At 42.8% G+C, this 18263-nt stretch overlaps 1 protein-coding gene across 3 annotated transcripts in view; it reads left to right on the top strand.

The window, feature by feature from the left end:
• LOC139752010 (uncharacterized) overlaps positions 1–18263 on the top strand; it is a 467243-nt gene that overhangs the window by 119766 nt on the left and 329214 nt on the right. For all 3 annotated transcript variants that reach the window (XM_071667787.1, XM_071667788.1, XM_071667789.1), the window contains exon 6: positions 14154–14251. In XM_071667787.1, the coding sequence (XP_071523888.1) occupies positions 14154–14251 (98 nt within the window). The remainder of the gene's footprint in view (positions 1–14153; positions 14252–18263) is intronic.

Below are 18263 nucleotides of genomic sequence, written 5' to 3'. Positions count from 1 at the left end.
TTTCTCCACTTTTTCTCCATTCAAACTTACCTCCCAATTGACTTGACCCTCAACCCTACTGTACCTAATAACCTTGCTCTTATTCACATTTACTCTCAACTTTCTTCTTTCACACACTTTACCAAAGTCAGTTACCAGCTTCTGCAGTTTCTTACATGAATCAGCCACCAGCGCTGTATCATCAGCGAACAACAACTGAATCACTTCCCAAGCTCTCTCATCCACAACAGACTGCATACTTGTCCCTCTTTCCAAAACTCTTGCATTCACCTCCCTAACAACCCCATCCATAAACAAATTAAACAACCATGGAGACATCACAGACCCCTGATAAAGTTGATAGAGATGCTTTGTGGAAGGTACTAAGAATATATGGTGTGTGGCAAGTTGTTAGTAGCAGTGAAAAGTTTTTATCGAGGATGTAAGGCATGTGTACGTATAGGAAGAGAGGAAAGTGATTGGTTCTCAGTGAATGTTTGTTTGTGGCAGGGGTGTGTGATGTCTCCATGGTTGTTTAATTTGTTTATGGATGGGGTTGTTAGGGAGGTGAATGTAAGAGTTTTGGAAAGATGGGTAAGTATGCAGTCTGTTGTGGATGATAGAGCTTGGGAAGTGAGTCAGTTGTTGTTCGCTGATGATACAGCACTGGTGGCTGATTCATGTGAGAAACTGAAGAAACTGGTGACTGAGTGTGGTAAAGTGTGTGAAAGAAGAAAGTCAAGAGTAAATGTGAATAAGAGCAAGGTTATTAGGTACAGTAGGGTTGAGGGTCAAGTCAATTGGGAGGTAAGTTTGAATGGAGAAAAACTAGAGGAAGTAAAGTGTTTTAGATATCTGGGAGTGGATCTGGCAGCGGATGGAACCATGGAAGCGGAAATGAATCATAGTGTGGGGGAGGGGGCAAAAATTCTGGGAGCCTTGAAGAATGTTTGGAAGTTGAGAACATTATCTCGGAAAGCAAAAATGGGTATGTTTGAAGGAATAGTGGTTCCAACAATGTTGTATGGTTGCGAGGCGTGGGCTATGGATAGAGTTGTGTAGAGGAGGATGGATGTGCTGGAAATGAGATGTTTGAGGACAATATGTGGGATGAGGTGATTTGATCGAGTGATTAATGTAAGGGTGAGAGAGATGTGTGGAAATAAAAAGAGTGTGGTTGAGAGGGCAGAAGAGGGTGTTTTGAAATGGTTTGGTCACATGGAGAGAATGAGTGAGGAAAGATTGACGAAGAGGATATATGTGTCGGAGGTGGAGGGAACGAGGAGAAGTGGGAGACCAAATTGGAGGTGGAAAGATGGAATGAAAAAGATTTTGAGTGATTGTTGCCTGAACATGCAAGAGGGTGAAAGGCGTGCAAGGAATAGAGTGAATTGGAACGATGTGGCATACCGGGGTCAACGTGCTGCCAGTGGAGTGAACCAGGGCATGTGAATCCTCTGGGGTAGACCATGGAAAGTTTTGTGGGGCCTGGATGTGGAAAGGGAGCTGTGGTTCCAGTGCATTATTACATGACAGCTAGAGACTGAGTGTGAACAAATGTGGCCTTTGTTCTCTTTCCTTAGGGCTACCTCGCGTACATGAGGGGGGAGGGGGTTGTTATTTCATGTGTGGCAGGATGGCGATGGGAATGAATAAAGGCAGACAGTACGAATTATGTACATGTGTATATATGTATATGTCTGTGTGTATATATATGTATATGTTGAGGTGTATAGGTATGTATATTTGCGTGTGTGGACGTATATGTATATACATGTGTATGTGGTTGGGTTGGGCCATTCTTTTGTCTGTTTCCTTGCGCTGCCTCGCTAACGCAGGAGACAGCAACAAAGTAAAATAAATAAATAAATAATAAAGTAAATAAAGTATGAGAGATGTCCAGAGTATTATTGGATTACGTGTTAATTGATAGGCACGTGAAAGAGATACTTTTGGATGTTAATGTTCTGAGAGGTGCAACTTAAGGGATGTCTGATCATCATTCATGTGGAGGCGAAGGTGAAGATTTGTAAAGGTTTTCAGAAAAGAAGAGAGAATGTTGGGGTGAAGAGAGTGGTGAGAGTAAGTGAGCTTGGGAAGGAGACTTGTGTGAGGAAGTACCAAGAGAGACTGAGTGCATAATGGAGAAATGTGAGAGCAAAGGATGTAATGGGAGTTGGGAGGAATGGGATATATTTGGGGAAGCATTGATGGCTTGCGCAAGTGATGCTTGTGGCATGAGAAGCATGGAAGGGGTGCAGATTAGAAAGGGTAGTGAGTGGTGGGATAATGAAGTAAGATTATTAGTGAAAGAAAAGAGAGAGTTATTTGGACGATTTTTGCAGGGAAATAATGCAAATGAGTTGGAGATGTATAAAAGAAAGAGACAGGAGGTCAAGTGAAAGGTGCAAGAGGTGAAAAAGAGGGGAAATGAGAGTTGGGGTGAGAGAGTATCATTAAATTTTGGGGAGAATAAAAAGGTGTTTTGGAAGGAGGTAAATAAAATGCATAAGACAAGAGAAGAAATGGGAGCATCATTGAAGGGGGCTAATGGGAAGGTAATGACAAGTAGTGGTGATGTGAGGAGATGGAGTGAGTATTTTGAAGGTTTGTTGAATGTGTTAGATGATAGAGTGGCAGATATAGGGTGTTTTGGGCGATGTGGTGTGGAAAGTGAGAGGGTTGGGGAGAACAATTTGTTAAACAGGGAAGAGGATGTAAAAGCTTTGCAGAACATGAAAGCCGGCGGGTTTGGTTGGTATTGCAGTGAAATTTATTGATAAAAGGGTTGACTGTGTTTTTGACTGGTTGGTAAGGATATTTAATGTATGTATGACTCACATTGAGGTGCCTGAGGATTGGCAGAATGCATGTATAGTGCTATTGTATAAAGGCTAAGGGGATAAAGGTGTGGTCAAATTTCAGAGGTATAAGTTTGTTGAGTATACCTGGGAAATTATTTCGGAGGGTATTGGTGTAAATGGGGTGTTCAGTGTTGTAAATGGTAATGGTGAAGAGCTTGTAGATTTATGTGCTGAAAAGGGACTGGTGATTGGGAATACCTGATTTAAAAAGAGAGATACATAAGTATAAGTATAAGTAGGAGAGATGGCCAGAGAGCATTATTGGATTACGTGTTAATTGATAGGCGTGCGAAAAAGAGACTTTTGGATGTTAATCTACTGAGAGGTGCAGCTGGAGGGATGTCTGATCATTATCTTGTGGAGGCAAAGATAAAGATTCGTAGAGGTTTTCAGAAAAGAAGAGAGAATGTTGGGGTGAAGAGAATGGTGAGAGTAAGTGAGCTTGGGAAGATTTGTGTGAGGAAGTACCAGGAGAGACTGAGTATAGAATGGAAAAAGGTGAGAACAAAGGACGCAAGGGGAGTTGGGGAGGAATGGGATGTATTTAGGGAAACAGTGATGGCTTGTGGAAAAGATGCATGTGGCATGAGAAGCATGGGAGGTGGGTTGATTAGAAAGGGTAGTGAGTGGTGGGTTGAAGAAATAGACTTATTAGTGAAAGAGAAGAGGTCAAGAGAAAGGTGCAAGAGGCAAAAAAGAGGGCAAATGAGAGTTGGGTTGAGAGAGTATCATGAAATTTTAGGGAGAATAAGAGATGTTTTGGAAGGAGGTAAATAAACTGCGTAAGACAAGGGAAGAAATGGGAACATAATTGGAGGGGGCTAAAGGGGAGATGATAACAAGTGGTGATGTGAGAAGGAGATGGAGTGAGTATTTTGAAGGTTTGTTGAATGTGTTTGATGATAGATTGGCAGATATAGGGTGTTTTTCTTGAGGTGGTGTGCAAAGTGAGAGGGTTAGGGAGAATGATTTGGTAAACAGACAAGAGGTAGTAAAAGCTTTGTGGAAGATGAAAGCCAGCAAGGCAGCAGGTTAGGATGGCATTGCAGTGGAATTTATTAAAAAAGGGGGTGACTGTTTTGTTAACTGGTTGGTAAGGTTATTTGATGTATGTATGACTCATGGTGAGGTGCTTGAGGATTGGCAGAATGCTTACATAGTGCCATTGTACAAAGGCAAAGGGGATAAAGGTGAGTGCTCAAATTACAGAGGTATAAGTTTGCTGAGTATTCCTGGTAAATTATATGGGAGGGTATTGATTGAGAGGGTGAAGGCATGTACAGAGTATCAGATTGGGGAAGAGCAGTGTGGTTTCAGAAGTGGTAGAGGATGTGTGGATCAGATGTTTGCTTTGAAGAATGTATGTGAGAAATACTTAGAAAAGTAAATGGATTTGTATGTAGCATCTATGGATCTGGAGAAGGCATATGATAAGAGCTGATAGAGATACGCTGTGGAAGGTATTAAGAATATATGGTGTGGGAGGCAAGTTGTTAAGAGCAGTGAAAAGTTTTTATCGAGGATGTAAGGCATGTGTACGTGTAGGAAGAGAGGAAAGTGATTGGTTTTCAGTGACTGTTGGTATGCAGCAGGGGTGTGTGATGTCTCCATGGTTGTTTAATTTGTTTATGGATGGTTTTGTTAGGGTGGTGAATGCAAAAGTTTTGGAGAGAGGGGCAAGTATGCAGTCTGTTGTGTGGATGAGAGAGAGAGAGCTTGGGAAGTGAGTCAGTTGTTGTTCGCTGATACAGTGCTGTTGGCTGATTCATGCGAGAAACTGCAGAAACTGCTGACTGAGTTTGGTAGAGTGTGTGAAAGAAGAAAGCTGAGAGTGAATGTGAATAAGAGCAAGGTTATTAGGTACAGTAGGGTTGAGGGACAAGTCAGTTGGGAGGTACTTTTGAATGGAGAAATACTGGAGGAAGTGAAGTGTTTTAGACTTCTTGAAGTAGATTTGGCAGCGGATGGACCCATGGAAGCGGAAGTGAATCATAGGGTGGGGGAGGGGGCAAAAGTTCTGGGAGTGTTGAAAAATGTGTGGAAGGTGAGAACGTTATCTCGGAAAGCAAAAATGGGTATGTTTGATGAAGGAATAGTGGTTCCGACAATGTTGTATGGTTTCAAGGCAAGGGCTAAATCTAGAGTTGTGCGGAGGAGAGTGGATGTGTTGGAAATGAGATGTTTGAGGACATTATGTGTTGTGAGGTGATTTGGTTGAGTAAGTAATGAAAGGGTAAGAGTGGTAATAAAAAGAGTGTGGTTGAAAGAGTAGAAGAGGGTGTTTTGAAATGGTTTGGACATATGGAGAGAATGAGTGAGGAAAGATTGACAAAGAGGATATATGTGTCAGAGGTGGAGGGAACGAGGAGAAGTGGGAGACCAAATTGGAGGTGGAAGGATAGATTGAAAAGATTTTGAGTGATCAGGGCCTGAACATGCAGGAGGGTGAAAGGTGTGCAAGGAAAAGAGTGAATTGGAACGATGTGGTATATCGGGGTCGACATGCTGTCACTGGATTGAACCAGGGCATATGAAGCATCTGGGGTAAACCATGGAAAGTTCTGTGGGGCTGGATGTGGAAAGGGAGCCGTGGTTTAAGTGCATTATACATGACAGCTAGAGACTGAGTGTGAACGAATGTGGCCTTTTTTGTCTTTTCCTAGTGCTACCTTGAGCATATGCAGGGGGGATGGGGCTGTCATTTCATGTGTGGCGGGGTGGCACCGGGAATGAATAAGGGCAGACTATGAATTATGTACATGTATATATATTTATGTCTGTGTGTGTATATATATGTATATGTTGAGATCTATAGGTATGTATATGTGTGTGTGAGGACGTGTATGTATATACATGTGTATATGGCTGGATTGGGGCATTCTTTCGTCTGTTTCCTTGGACTACCTCTCTTATGTGGGAGACAGCGACAAAGTATAATAGATATGATAAATAAGGAAAGAATTTCACCAGTGGATTAGACCCTACGGAAGGAAGCAATACTGGTGGTTAGAGAGATGACTGATTTTCGATTTGTTTAAGGATATGGGAGTTGAGGAGGGATTCAAAGACTTTGGAAATGTTAGATGTCAAAGCAATAGGACGATAGTTAGAGGGGTCAGAATGATCACCCTTCTTAGGGATGAGATGTATCAAAACATGTTTCTAAGGAGAAGGAAAAAGTCATGTTTCTTTTTAACACAAATAGAACAGAGAAGCAAGCACATGTGCAAGTTTAGAGGCACACTCTTTCAGTATGTGGGGATGGGTGCCATCAGGACCACACGCCTTGCTTGTGTCCAGAGAAAGGAGCACTTTTTGGACAGTCTGACAAGAGAATGGAAAAGTGAGAGAGAAGTAAAGCGATAGAAGGTGTTAGATATACCCTAAGCTAAAGACCAGAAAGACCTATCAGTGGATGGAAATAAGAGGTTATCACACTTCCTTTAAATAAAGGAATGCTTGCCACACGGATGATGTGCTTGCAGCGATTATGGACAGTTATAAAAGCTGAATGGGAACAAGAGGAAGGAGAGTTATGCCAAGCCTGATATGCATGATCCCTTGTCTGAATGGCCTCAGGACAGGAACGGTTGAACTATGAATTGGATGAAGAAGTCTTAGAGAGAGAGAGGATAAATGCTTCCATTTCCACAAGAATTACCTGTTATGCATTTGTTGGAGACAGAAACATCACCACATAAGAGACAGTAATTTACCCAAGGAAAGCCAGAAAAGAAGTTCCGTAAGTTATTCCATTCAGCTTTGTTCAGGTGCCAATATTTACACTTAGAAGGGGCTGCTAGAGGGGGAGGTGCCATGAGAATAGATACATTTATGGGTGTGATCAGATGAAGCAATTGGAGGTGAAATTGTGTATTTACAGCGAGATGGACTAAAGGTGAAAAAGAAATCCAGAATATTAGGAGAGTGTTCACAGTGGTCAGGGTGGGAGGTAATATGCTCTGTATCATTGAGAAAGGAGAACGTGAGGGCTTTGATTCCTCCACTATCCATATGGTAGGAATTCCACCATTCCCTATGGTGGTCACTGAAATCCCCAAGATAGAGGATCTCGTCTTACAGGTGAGAGGATGTCGCTGTCTCAAGGCAGGAGTTTAGATAGTCAAAGAAGGATATAATTATTTATTTATTATTATACTTTGTCGCTGTCTCCCGCTTTGCGAGGTAGCGCAAGGAAACAGACGAAAGAAATGGCCCACCCCCCCCATACACATGTATATACATACGTCCACACACGCAAATATACATACCTACACAGCTTTCCATGGTTTACCCCAGACGCTTCACATGCCTTGATTCAATCCACTGACAGCACGTCAACCCCGGTATACCACATCGCTCCAATTCACTCTATTCCTTGCCCTCCTTTCACCCTCCTGCATGTTCAGGCCCCAATCACACAAAATCTTTTTCACTCCATCTTTCCACCTCCAATTTGGTCTCCCTCTTCTCCTCGTTCCCTCCACCTCCGACACATATATCCTCTTGGTCAATCTTTCCTCACTCATTCTCTCCATGTGCCCAAACCACTTCAAAACACCCTCTTCTGCTCTCTCAACCACGCTCTTTTTATTTCCACACATCTCTCTTACCCTTACGTTACTCACTCGATCAAACCACCTCACACCACACATTGTCCTCAAACATCTCATTTCCAGCACATCCATCCTCCTGCGCACAACTCTATCCATAGCCCACGCCTCGCAACCATACAACATTGTTGGAACCACTATTCCTTCAAACATACCCATTTTTGCTTTCCGAGATAATGTTCTCGACTTCCACACATTCTTCAAGGCCCCCAGAATTTTCGCCCCCTCCCCCACCCTATGATCCACTTCCGCTTTCATGGTTCCATCCGCTGCCAGATCCACTCCCAGATATCTAAAACACTTCACTTCCTCCAGTTTTTCTCCATTCAAACTCACCTCCCAATTGACTTGACCCTCAACCCTACTGTACCTAATAACCTTGCTCTTATTCACATTTACTCTTAACTTTCTTCTTCCACACACTTTACCAAACTCAGTCACCAGCTTCTGCAGTTTCTCACATGAATCAGCCACCAGCGCTGTATCATCAGCGAACAACAACTGACTCACTTCCCAAGCTCTCTCATCCCCAACAGACTTCATACTTGCCCCTCTTTCCAAAACTCTGGCATTTACCTCCCTAACAACCCCATCCATAAACAAATTAAACAACCATGGAGACATCACACACCCCTGCCGCAAACCTACATTCACTGAGAACCAATCACTTTCCTCTCTTCCTACACGTACACATGCCTTACATCCTCGATAAAAACTTTTCACTGCTTCTAACAACTTTCCTCCCACAGCATATATTCTTAATACCTTCCACAGAGCATCTCTATCAACTCTATCATATGCCTTCTCCAGATCCATAAATGCTACATACAAATCCATTTGCTTTTCTAAGTATTTCTCACATACATTCTTCAAAGCAAACACCTGATCCACACATCCTCTACCACTTCTGAAACCACACTGCTCTTCCCCAATCTGATGCTTTGTACATGCCTTCACCCTCTCAATTAATACCCTCCCATATAATTTACCAGGAATACTCAACAAACTTATACCTCTGTAATTTGAGCACTCACTCTTATCCCCTTTGCCTTTGTACAATGGCACTATGCAAGCATTCGCCAATCCTCAGGCACCTCACCATGAGTCATACATACATTAAATAACCTTACCAACCAGTCAACAATACAGTCACCCCCTTTTTTAATAAATTCCACTGCAATACCATCCAAACCTGCTGCCTTGCCGGCTTTCATCTTCCGCAAAGCTTTCACTACCTCTTCTCTGTTTACCAAATCATTTTCCCTAACCCTCTCACTTTGCACACCACCTCGACCAAAACACCCTATATCTGCCAGTCTATCATCAAACACATTCAACAAACCTTCCAAATACTCACTCCATCTCCTTCTCACATCACCACTACTTGTTATCACCTCCCCATTTGCGCCCTTCACTGAAGTTCCCATTTGCTCCCTTGTCTTACGCACTTTATTTACCTCCTTCCAGAACATCTTTTTAGTCTCCCTGAAATTTAATGATACTCTCTCACCCCAACTCTCATTTGCCCTTTTTTTCACCTCTTGCACCTTTCTCTTGACCTCCTGTCTCTTTCTTTTATACATCTCCCACTCAATTGCATTTTTTCCCTGCAAAAATCATCCAAATGCCTCTCTCTTCTCTTTCACTAGTACTCTTACTTCTTCATCCCACCACTCACTACCCTTTCTAATCAACCCACCTCCCACTCTTCTCATGCCACAAGCATCTTTTGCGCAATCCATCACTGATTCCCTAAATACATCCCATTCCTCCCCCACTCCCCTTACTTCCATTGTTCTCACCTTTTTCCATTCTGTACTCAGTCTCTCCTGGTACTTCCTCACACAGGTCTCCTTCCCAAGCTCACTTACTCTCACCACCCTCTTCACCCCAACATTCACTCTTCTTTTCTGAAAACCCATACAAATCTTCACCTTAGCCTCCACAAGATAATGATCAGACATCCCTCCAGTTGCACCTCTCAGCACATTAACATCCAAAAGTCTCTCTTTCGCACGCCTGTCAATTAACACGTAATCCAATAACGCTCTCTGGCCATCTCTCCTACTTACATAAGTATACTTATGTATCTCTCGCTTTTTAAACCAGGTATTCCCAATCATCAGTCCTTTTTCAGCACATAAATCTACAAGCTCTTCACCATTTCCATTTACAACACTGAACACCCCATGTATACCAATTATTCCCTCAACTGCCACATTACTCACCTTTGCATTCAAATCACCCATCACTATAACCCGGTCTCGTGCATCAAAACCACTAACACACTCATTCAGCTGCTCCCAAAACACTTGCCTCTCATGATCTTTCTTCTCATGCCCAGGTGCATATGCACCAATAGTCACCCACCTCTCTCCATCAACTTTCAGTTTTACCCATATTAATCGAGAATTTACTTTCTTACACTCTATCACATACTCCCACAACTCCTGTTTCAGGAGTATTGCTACTCCTTCCCTTGCTCTTGTCCTCTCACTAACCCCTGACTTTACTCCCCAGACATTCCCAAACCACTCTTCTCCTTTACCCTTGAGCTTCGTTTCACTCAGAGCCAAAACATCCAGGTTCCTTTCCTCAAACATACTACCTATCTCTCCTTTTTTCACATCTTGGTTACATCCACACACATTTAGGCACCCCACTCTGAGCCTTCGAGGAGATTGAGCACTCCCCGCGTGACTCCTTCTTCTGTTTCCCATTTTAGAAAGTTAATACAAGGAGGGGAGGATTTCTGGCCCCCCGCTCCCGTCCCCTCTAGTCGCTTTCTACAACACGCGAGGAATACATGGGAAGTATTCTTTCATCCCTATCCCCAGGGATAATATTGATTCCTCCACTATCCATATGGTAGGAATTCCACCATTCCCTATGGTGGTCACTGAAATCCCCAAGATAGAGGATCTCGTCTTACAGGTGAGAGGATGTCGCTGTCTCAAGGCAGGAGTTTAGATAGTCAAAGAAGGATATAATTATTTATTTATTATTATACTTTGTCGCTGTCTCCCGCGTTTGCGAGGTAGCGCAAGGAAACAGACGAAAGAAATGGCCCAACCCCCCCATACACATGTATATACATACGTCCACACACGCAAATATACATACCTACACAGCTTTCCATGGTTTACCCCAGACGCTTCACATGCCTTGATTCAATCCACTGACAGCACGTCAACCCCGGTATACCACATTGTGTATTTACAGCGAGATGGACTAAAGGTGAAAAAGAAATCCAGAATATTAGGAGAGTGTTCACAGTGGTCAGGGTGGGAGGTAATATGCTCTGTATCATTGAGAAAGGAGAACGTGAGGGCTTTGATTCCTCCACTATCCATATGGTAGGAATTCCACCATTCCCTATGGTGGTCACTGAAATCCCCAAGATAGAGGATCTCGTCTTACAGGTGAGAGGATGTCGCTGTCTCAAGGCAGGAGTTTAGATAGTCAAAGAAGGATATAAGATTTGTAGAATTAGGAAAGCAATAGGCAAAACAGAGAACAAGTGTGGTGGTAGGGAGACAGACTTTGAGCCACATAACAGCAAGTTTAGAGACTCAAGGTCCTCTAGGCATGCAATAGGTGTGTTTATGTTAGAAAAGTACAAATACCACCATCAAACTGGAATTGTGAGTGGAGGTTATGGTTAGATATGAAAAAGGGACTAGAGAGAACATCATTAGACAACTGCATCTGAGAGAGAAGTATGATATTAGGAGAGGTACTAGACAGATTGTGTTCTACTGAGGAGAGGTTACTAGAGAGACCACAAGTGTTAGTATAGTGAAGAGAAAAAGAGGAATGTCTCACAGAGAGGGAAAAGTCAAGGGAGGGGTCAGTATTACTACTGCCAGAGCCCTCCTTCTCATTGGCGGTAGAATCAGGCAGAAACCCAGAGATTCTTAGCACCTCATGATGCCAGGGACTAGGTTGCATAGATTTGATGGACTCTGTCATGATGATACTTATGAATGTTTGAGGGGACAGGAATTGGCAAGAATGCTTATGTGAAAAGTAATAATAATGAGCAAGGTTTGATTAGGTGTGTGGTGCTTTTAGCATTCATCATTCCAATTGATGTTCCTTAGGGCATTACGTATATTCAGTCTGTAATTAATTGATTGATGATGTGTTGGATCCAAGTTAAAGTATCCAAGATCTTTCATTGACAAATGTCTTAAGTTGGCAAAGAAATCATTTTATAAGAGCTAACCCCAAACTTCCTCTTGATACCAAGAATCTTTTAAGCTCTTTCATTTAGTGATAATTTTATGTTACTCCCCAAGTTGCTGAAATCCTTTAATGTGGATTCAGCCTTCAGCAATAACAATACTGTTAAGAATATCTTAATCAAGAACTTGTCAGAAAATTCTTTGGGCTGTGTTTACAGAGTATCTTGTAAAAGCTGTAATGTGTATTTTAATGGGCAGACTGGTGTGGATCTCTATGCTAGACTTAAGCAACATGAATATAGTATAAGGACAAGACAAGAATGAAATGCTTTGTTTAATCATATTAAAGATTATGACCATTGTATTGGTTGGAGTAATACTAATTCAGTTATTAACTGGAGAAATATAGTTTCATCTTCTATTATGAAATACACAAAGAATTGTATCACAAATACTAGTGAAGGTCTGTACAAACAGGATAGCTTTGTTGTAGGCAAAATTTGTCAACAGTTCCCTGTCTTGTCCACATAAAAAAGTTGAACCTCTCAGGCTGATGTCACAGTTGTCTTCGTCAGGCTGATCTGTCATGGTTTGGACTCCTCACGCTGATGAATCATAGTTGACTATCTGTGGCTGATCAGTCACAGTTGACTGTTTGAGGCTGCACAATCAAAGTTTTGTGTTTCAGGCTGATCAGTCACAGCTGACTACCTCAGGCTGATCAATCACAGTTAACTGTCTCAGGCTGATCAGTCTCAGGGTAATCAGTCACAGTTTTCTTTCTGAGGCTGATCAAACACAGTTGACTCCTTCAGGCTGATCATTCCCAGTTGACTGTCTCAGGCTGATCAGTCACAGTTGTCTTTTTCTAGCTGATCATTCGCAGTTGACATCCTCAGCCTTATCAGTTGTTGTTGTCTGTCTCAGGCTTATCAGTCACAGTTGACTGTCTCAAACTGATCAGTCACAGTTATCTGTCTCAGAGTGATGAGTCACTGTTGTCTGTGTAAGGACGTCAGTCATTGTTAACTGACTCAGGCTGAACAGTCACAATTAACTGCCTTATGCTGATCATTTGCAATTAACTGTCACAAACAGATCAGTCACAGTTGACTGTTTCAGGTTGATCTGTAGAAGTTTTCTGTCTCATGCTGATCAGTCACAGTTGACTGTCTCAGGCTTAACAGTCGCAATTCTCTGTCTCAGGCTGATCAGGTACAGTTGACTGTCTCAAGTTGATGTTACAGTTGACTCTCATGCTGCTCATTCACAATTGTCTGTCTCAGGCTGATCGGTCCCATTTGACTGTCATAGGCTGACCAGTCCTACTTGACTGTCGCAGGCTGATCAGTCTCATTTGACTGTCTCAGGCTGATCAGTCATAGTTGTCTGTCTTAGGATGACCATTCACAGTTGACTTTCTTAAGCTGACTGGATCACAATTGACTATCTCATGCTGATCAGTCACAGTTGACTTTTTCATGCTGATTAGTCACAGTTGACTGTCTCAGACTGATGAGTCACATTTGACTGTCTCAGGCTGATGAGTTACAGTTGACTATCTCAGGCTGATCAGTCACAGTTGTCTATCTTAGTTTGATTATTTACAGTTGACATTCACAAGCTCACCAGATCACAGTTGACTGTCACAGGCTGATCAGTCACACTTGACTATCTTAGGGTGATCGTCTTAGTTGTCTATCTCAGACTTATCAGTCACGATTGTCAGCCTCAGGCTGATCAGTCCTGGTTGGCTATGTCAGGCTGATCAGTCATGGTTGACTGTCTCAAGCTGATCAGTCTCAGTTGACTTTCTCAAACTGATTAATCACATTTCGCTGTCTCAGGCTGATTGGGCATAGTTGTTTGTGTCATGCTGATTAGGCATAGTTGTTTGTGTTATGCTGATCAGTCATAGTTGTCTGTCTTGGGCTGATCATTCTCAGTTTTCTGTCTGTGGCTGCTCAATCACTGTTGACTCTATTAGGTACATCAGTCACAGTTGTCTATCTCAGGCTGATCTGTCAGGTGTTGTCTGTCTCAGGTTGATTAGTCACTGTTGTTTGTCTCAGGCTGATCAGTCATACATATCTGGCTCAGGCTAATCAGTCACAGTTAAGTGTCTTGATGCAGATCAGTCACAGTTGAATAATTGTGTTCAGTGCTGATAAGTCACAGTTGACTAATTGTCTAAGTGCTGATCAATCACAGTAGAGTAAGTGTCTTGAGTTAGATTAGTTACAGTTGATAGTGTCATGTATATTTTTTTGAGTATGTATTAAACATTATGCTATTATGTGACCCAAAGTATATGTACTGGAAGTAGAGTATTCAGATTTATTATTAAAGAAAGAATAACACACTGCAGAAATAAGTATGAGCCACAGAAAGATATCTATTAATGTAACATGTTCTCATCATGTTTGTCTAAATCTTACTCTGATATTTCTTGGTATTTTTTTGGTGCAGAGTAGCTTTGAAATGTTTCAGTGATGATATTTTTATTTTAGGTGCGGGGTTTGGCACCATTTGGTGTGGAGCTGGAGTTCCTTGTAGAAGAGTATGCTGGAAGCCGAGGGACCTTTCCCCCAAAACCAAGGCGAAAGAAGTATGTAACCCTTTGCCTGCTTTCTGCATATATTTTTATGTATTTGGAATTTTTAAGCTTATACTTTAGACTCATTGATAAAGAATATAGACTGTTAATAGCCTTTTTGTTCATTAGAATGTTATCAAACGCTTCTTTTTATTACATCAGTTTTTGCTGTGAATTTATGTATAATTATTGACCATTAAGCTATTTTGTTTGACTGTAGTCAAATGGTTTTCCATAAATAATAAACATTTGATTGATTTTTTATTTTAGTGGAAAACACTTTTTTATATCATGGTGTTTGACAATACCCTTAAGGGTTGAAATGACTGGCACACCAGATAAACTGCATGAGATATGCATTGGGATGATTTTTGGCCTTTGAATTACTCATATTACTATCAGGTTAATAAGATCAAATTCTTAAGAAATTGGGGTTGACTTCTACATAAGTAATGTATGTGCATGTTGGAGGGACAACTGGTGTCTTAAAAAAATGTGAAATTTTTTTTTTTTTTTTTTTTTTCATACTTTTCGCCATTTCCCACGATAGCGAGGTAGCGTTTAGAACAGAGGACTGGGCCTCTGAGGGAATATCCTCACCTGGCCCACTTCTCCGTTCCTTCTTTTGGAAAATTAAAAAAAAAACGAGAGGGAAGGATTTCCAGCCCCCCGCTCCCTCCCCTTTTAGTCGCCTTCTACGACACGCAGGGAATACGTGGGAAGTATTCTTTCTCCCCTATCCCCAGGGATATATATATATATATATATATATATATATATATATATATATATATATATATATATATATTCATTTATTTTGCTTTGTCGCCGTCTCCCGCGTCAGCGAGGCAGCGCAAGGAAACAGACGAAAGAATGGCCCAAACCGCCCACAAACACATGTATATACATACACGTCCACACACGCAAATATACATACCTATACATCTCAATGTACACATATATATACACACACAGACATATACATATATACACATGTACATAATTCATACTGTCTGCCTTTATTTGTTCCCATCGCCACCTCGCCACACATGGAATAACAACCCCTCCCCCCTCATGTGTGCGAGGTAGTGCTAGGAAAAGACACCAAAGGCCCCATTCGTTCACATTCAGTCTCTAGCTGTCATGTAATAATGCACCAAAACCACAGCTTCCTTTCCACATCCAGGCCCCACACAACCTTCCATGGTTCACCCCAGACACCTCCCACGCCCCAGCTCAATCCACCGACAGCACGTCGACCCCGGCACACCACATCGCTCCAACTCACTCCACTCCCCGCACGCCTCCCACCCTCCTGCACGCCCAGACCCCGATCACCCAAAACCTCCCCCACTCCACCCCCCCCCACCCCCAATTTGGTCTCCCACCTCTCGTTCCCTCCACCTCCGACACACACATCCCCCCGGTCAACGTCTCCCCACTCACCCCCTCCATGTGACCAAACCACTTCAAAACACCCTCCTCCGCTCTCTCAACCACACTCCCCCCATTTCCACACATCTCTCCCACCCCCACACCACTCACTCGATCAAACCACCTCACACCACACACCGTCCTCAAACATCTCACCTCCAGCACATCCGCCCCCCTGCGCACAACTCCATCCACAGCCCACGCCCCACAACCACACAACACTGTTGGAACCACCATTCCCTCAAACACACCCACTTCTGCTTTCCGAGACAGTGCTCCCGACTCCCACACACCCTTCAAGGCCCCCAAGATATTCACCCCCTCCCCCACCCCACGACCCACCTCCGCCTCCACGGCTCCATCCGCCGCCAGATCCACTCCCAGACATCCAAAACACTCCGCCCCCTCCAGCCCCCCTCCACTCAAACCCACCTCCCAACTGACCCGACCCCCAACCCCACTGCACCCAATAACCCTGCTCCCATTCACACCCACTCTCAACCTTCTTCCCTCACACACCCCACCAAACTCAGTCACCAGCCCTTGCAGCTTCCCACATGAATCAGCCACCAGCGCCGCACCATCAGCGAACAACAACTGACTCACATCCCACGCTCTCTCGTCCACAACAGACTGCATACTTGCCCCCCCCTCCAAAACGCTTGCATCCACCTCCCAACAACCCCATCCACAAACAAACCAAACAACCACGGAAACATCACACACCCCTGGCGCAAACCGACATTCACCGACAACCAATCACCCCCCTCTCCTCCTACACGCACACACGCCCCACATCCTCAACAAAAACCCTTCACCGCTCCCAAAAACTCTCCTCCCACACCATACATCCCCAACACCTTCCACAGAGCACCCCTACAAACTCCATCACATGCCCTCTCCAGATCCCCAAATGCTACATACAAACTCATTTGCCCCTCCAAGCATTTCCGACATACACACTTCAAAGCAAACACCCGATCCACACATCCCCCACCACCCCCGAAACCACACCGCTCCTCCCCAATCCGATGCTCCGCACATGCCTTCACCCTATCAACCAACACCCTCCCATACAACTTACCAAATATTTACCAATCTTTATAACTATGCTATGCCATGGTTTCAATAGGCTCATTTCCTCATCTTAGGCTCGCCTACTGTATACTAGATTACCCATCATATAAATGCTAGCTATGATGACCTAAGCTTCTAAGACTTATCTAACCCTACATATCAAAATTCTTTCTCTTTGGGTACTTGGAGGAAAAGACCAGCCACAGACAGTAACCAGTGACCAGTCAAAAGAAGGTGTTATACTTGTTGAAAATAAGTGAATCAGAAAAGCCTGTAAAACATGCTGGGTTGAAAGAGAGACATACATTCAGATATGAATATCAACCAGTAAGTTGATTGCTGTAGGACAAGTGTCTCACTTGACATGTATGCTATGTGTCTTCTTTTGAATTACGTATTTTAAGTACTTATTTATATAAGATGGGAAATATTTCTGCACTCATTAGGCCCTGTCTCCTGAACTTTAGATACGATCAAGAAACCTTTAAACCTTTCTGGAAACGTTTGTAAACTGCCAGCATTCACTGCCTCATTGCTTAGTTTATTCCAGCCATCCACTGTGGATACTAAACTAGTGTACTTCATAACATCCTTTCCAACTGGCTTTTTACCCGGCTTTTTGTTATTGGCTTTGGTTACTCTGTAGCTGCATTCCTTGAAGAACTGCTCCCTGTTAATATCATCCAGCTCATTTAGAAATTTAAAGGCATTTTCTGTTACCCCTTACAGCTTTGTCCCCTCACTGCAACTCAGTTTTCATAGTTCAGGAAATGTCTTAATAGCTCCTCTTGAACCCTCTCAATCTGATCTTTGTGCACTTCTTTGAGTGTAGTGACCAAACTTGTAAGGATTGATCCAGTTTTGGTTATCATTTGTATTGAATAACTGTATGGACCATCCTCTAAGACTAAACACATTTATCTCGAATTGTTCACTTTCCCACACATGGTCAAAACACTCTTGACCTGATTTTTACTGACATGACTTACCTCTACTTACCACCCAAGCCTCTTCCCCCCATCTTGAACACAAAACTCATTTATCAGTGTTGTGGTCCTGTACTCATTTTAGTGTTGTGGTCCCCCGCTCCCACCATCTCCCAATACAAGCGGGCAGACACCAAAACTTATCAGCCACTTACTGAAAGTAAAGCGAAATTTCAATAGTGGGTAACAAATCATCACTGGACTAAGATGGCCAATGAAGATGATGTTGAAATCGTGTGGGAGAAGTATTATGAAACCTGCAGCCAGACCTGCTAGCACTTTTTTCCTTAAAAGACAGTAACACTACAACCAGCTGATGCTCCCTGGATCACTCACTGCATTAAATAGCTTATGCAACACCAAAGTAGAGCATTCAACAGTTGCAACAACTACCTCTACAACCAACTTCTCAACAAAGTGCAATGCAAAGTTTGAGCCGTGAAGAAGGCTTATTACTCAAATGATGCAACATTTAAAGCAGGCCATCATTGGACAGTGGTATGATAAAATAAAAGAACTAACATGCT

The sequence above is a fragment of the Panulirus ornatus genome, chromosome 12, assembly GCF_036320965.1.
Source record: "Panulirus ornatus isolate Po-2019 chromosome 12, ASM3632096v1, whole genome shotgun sequence".
Classification (NCBI taxonomy): Eukaryota; Metazoa; Arthropoda; class Malacostraca; order Decapoda; family Palinuridae; genus Panulirus; species Panulirus ornatus.
Note: the sequence above shows the minus strand (reverse complement) of the source record. Positions and strands in the feature narration are given on the sequence as shown.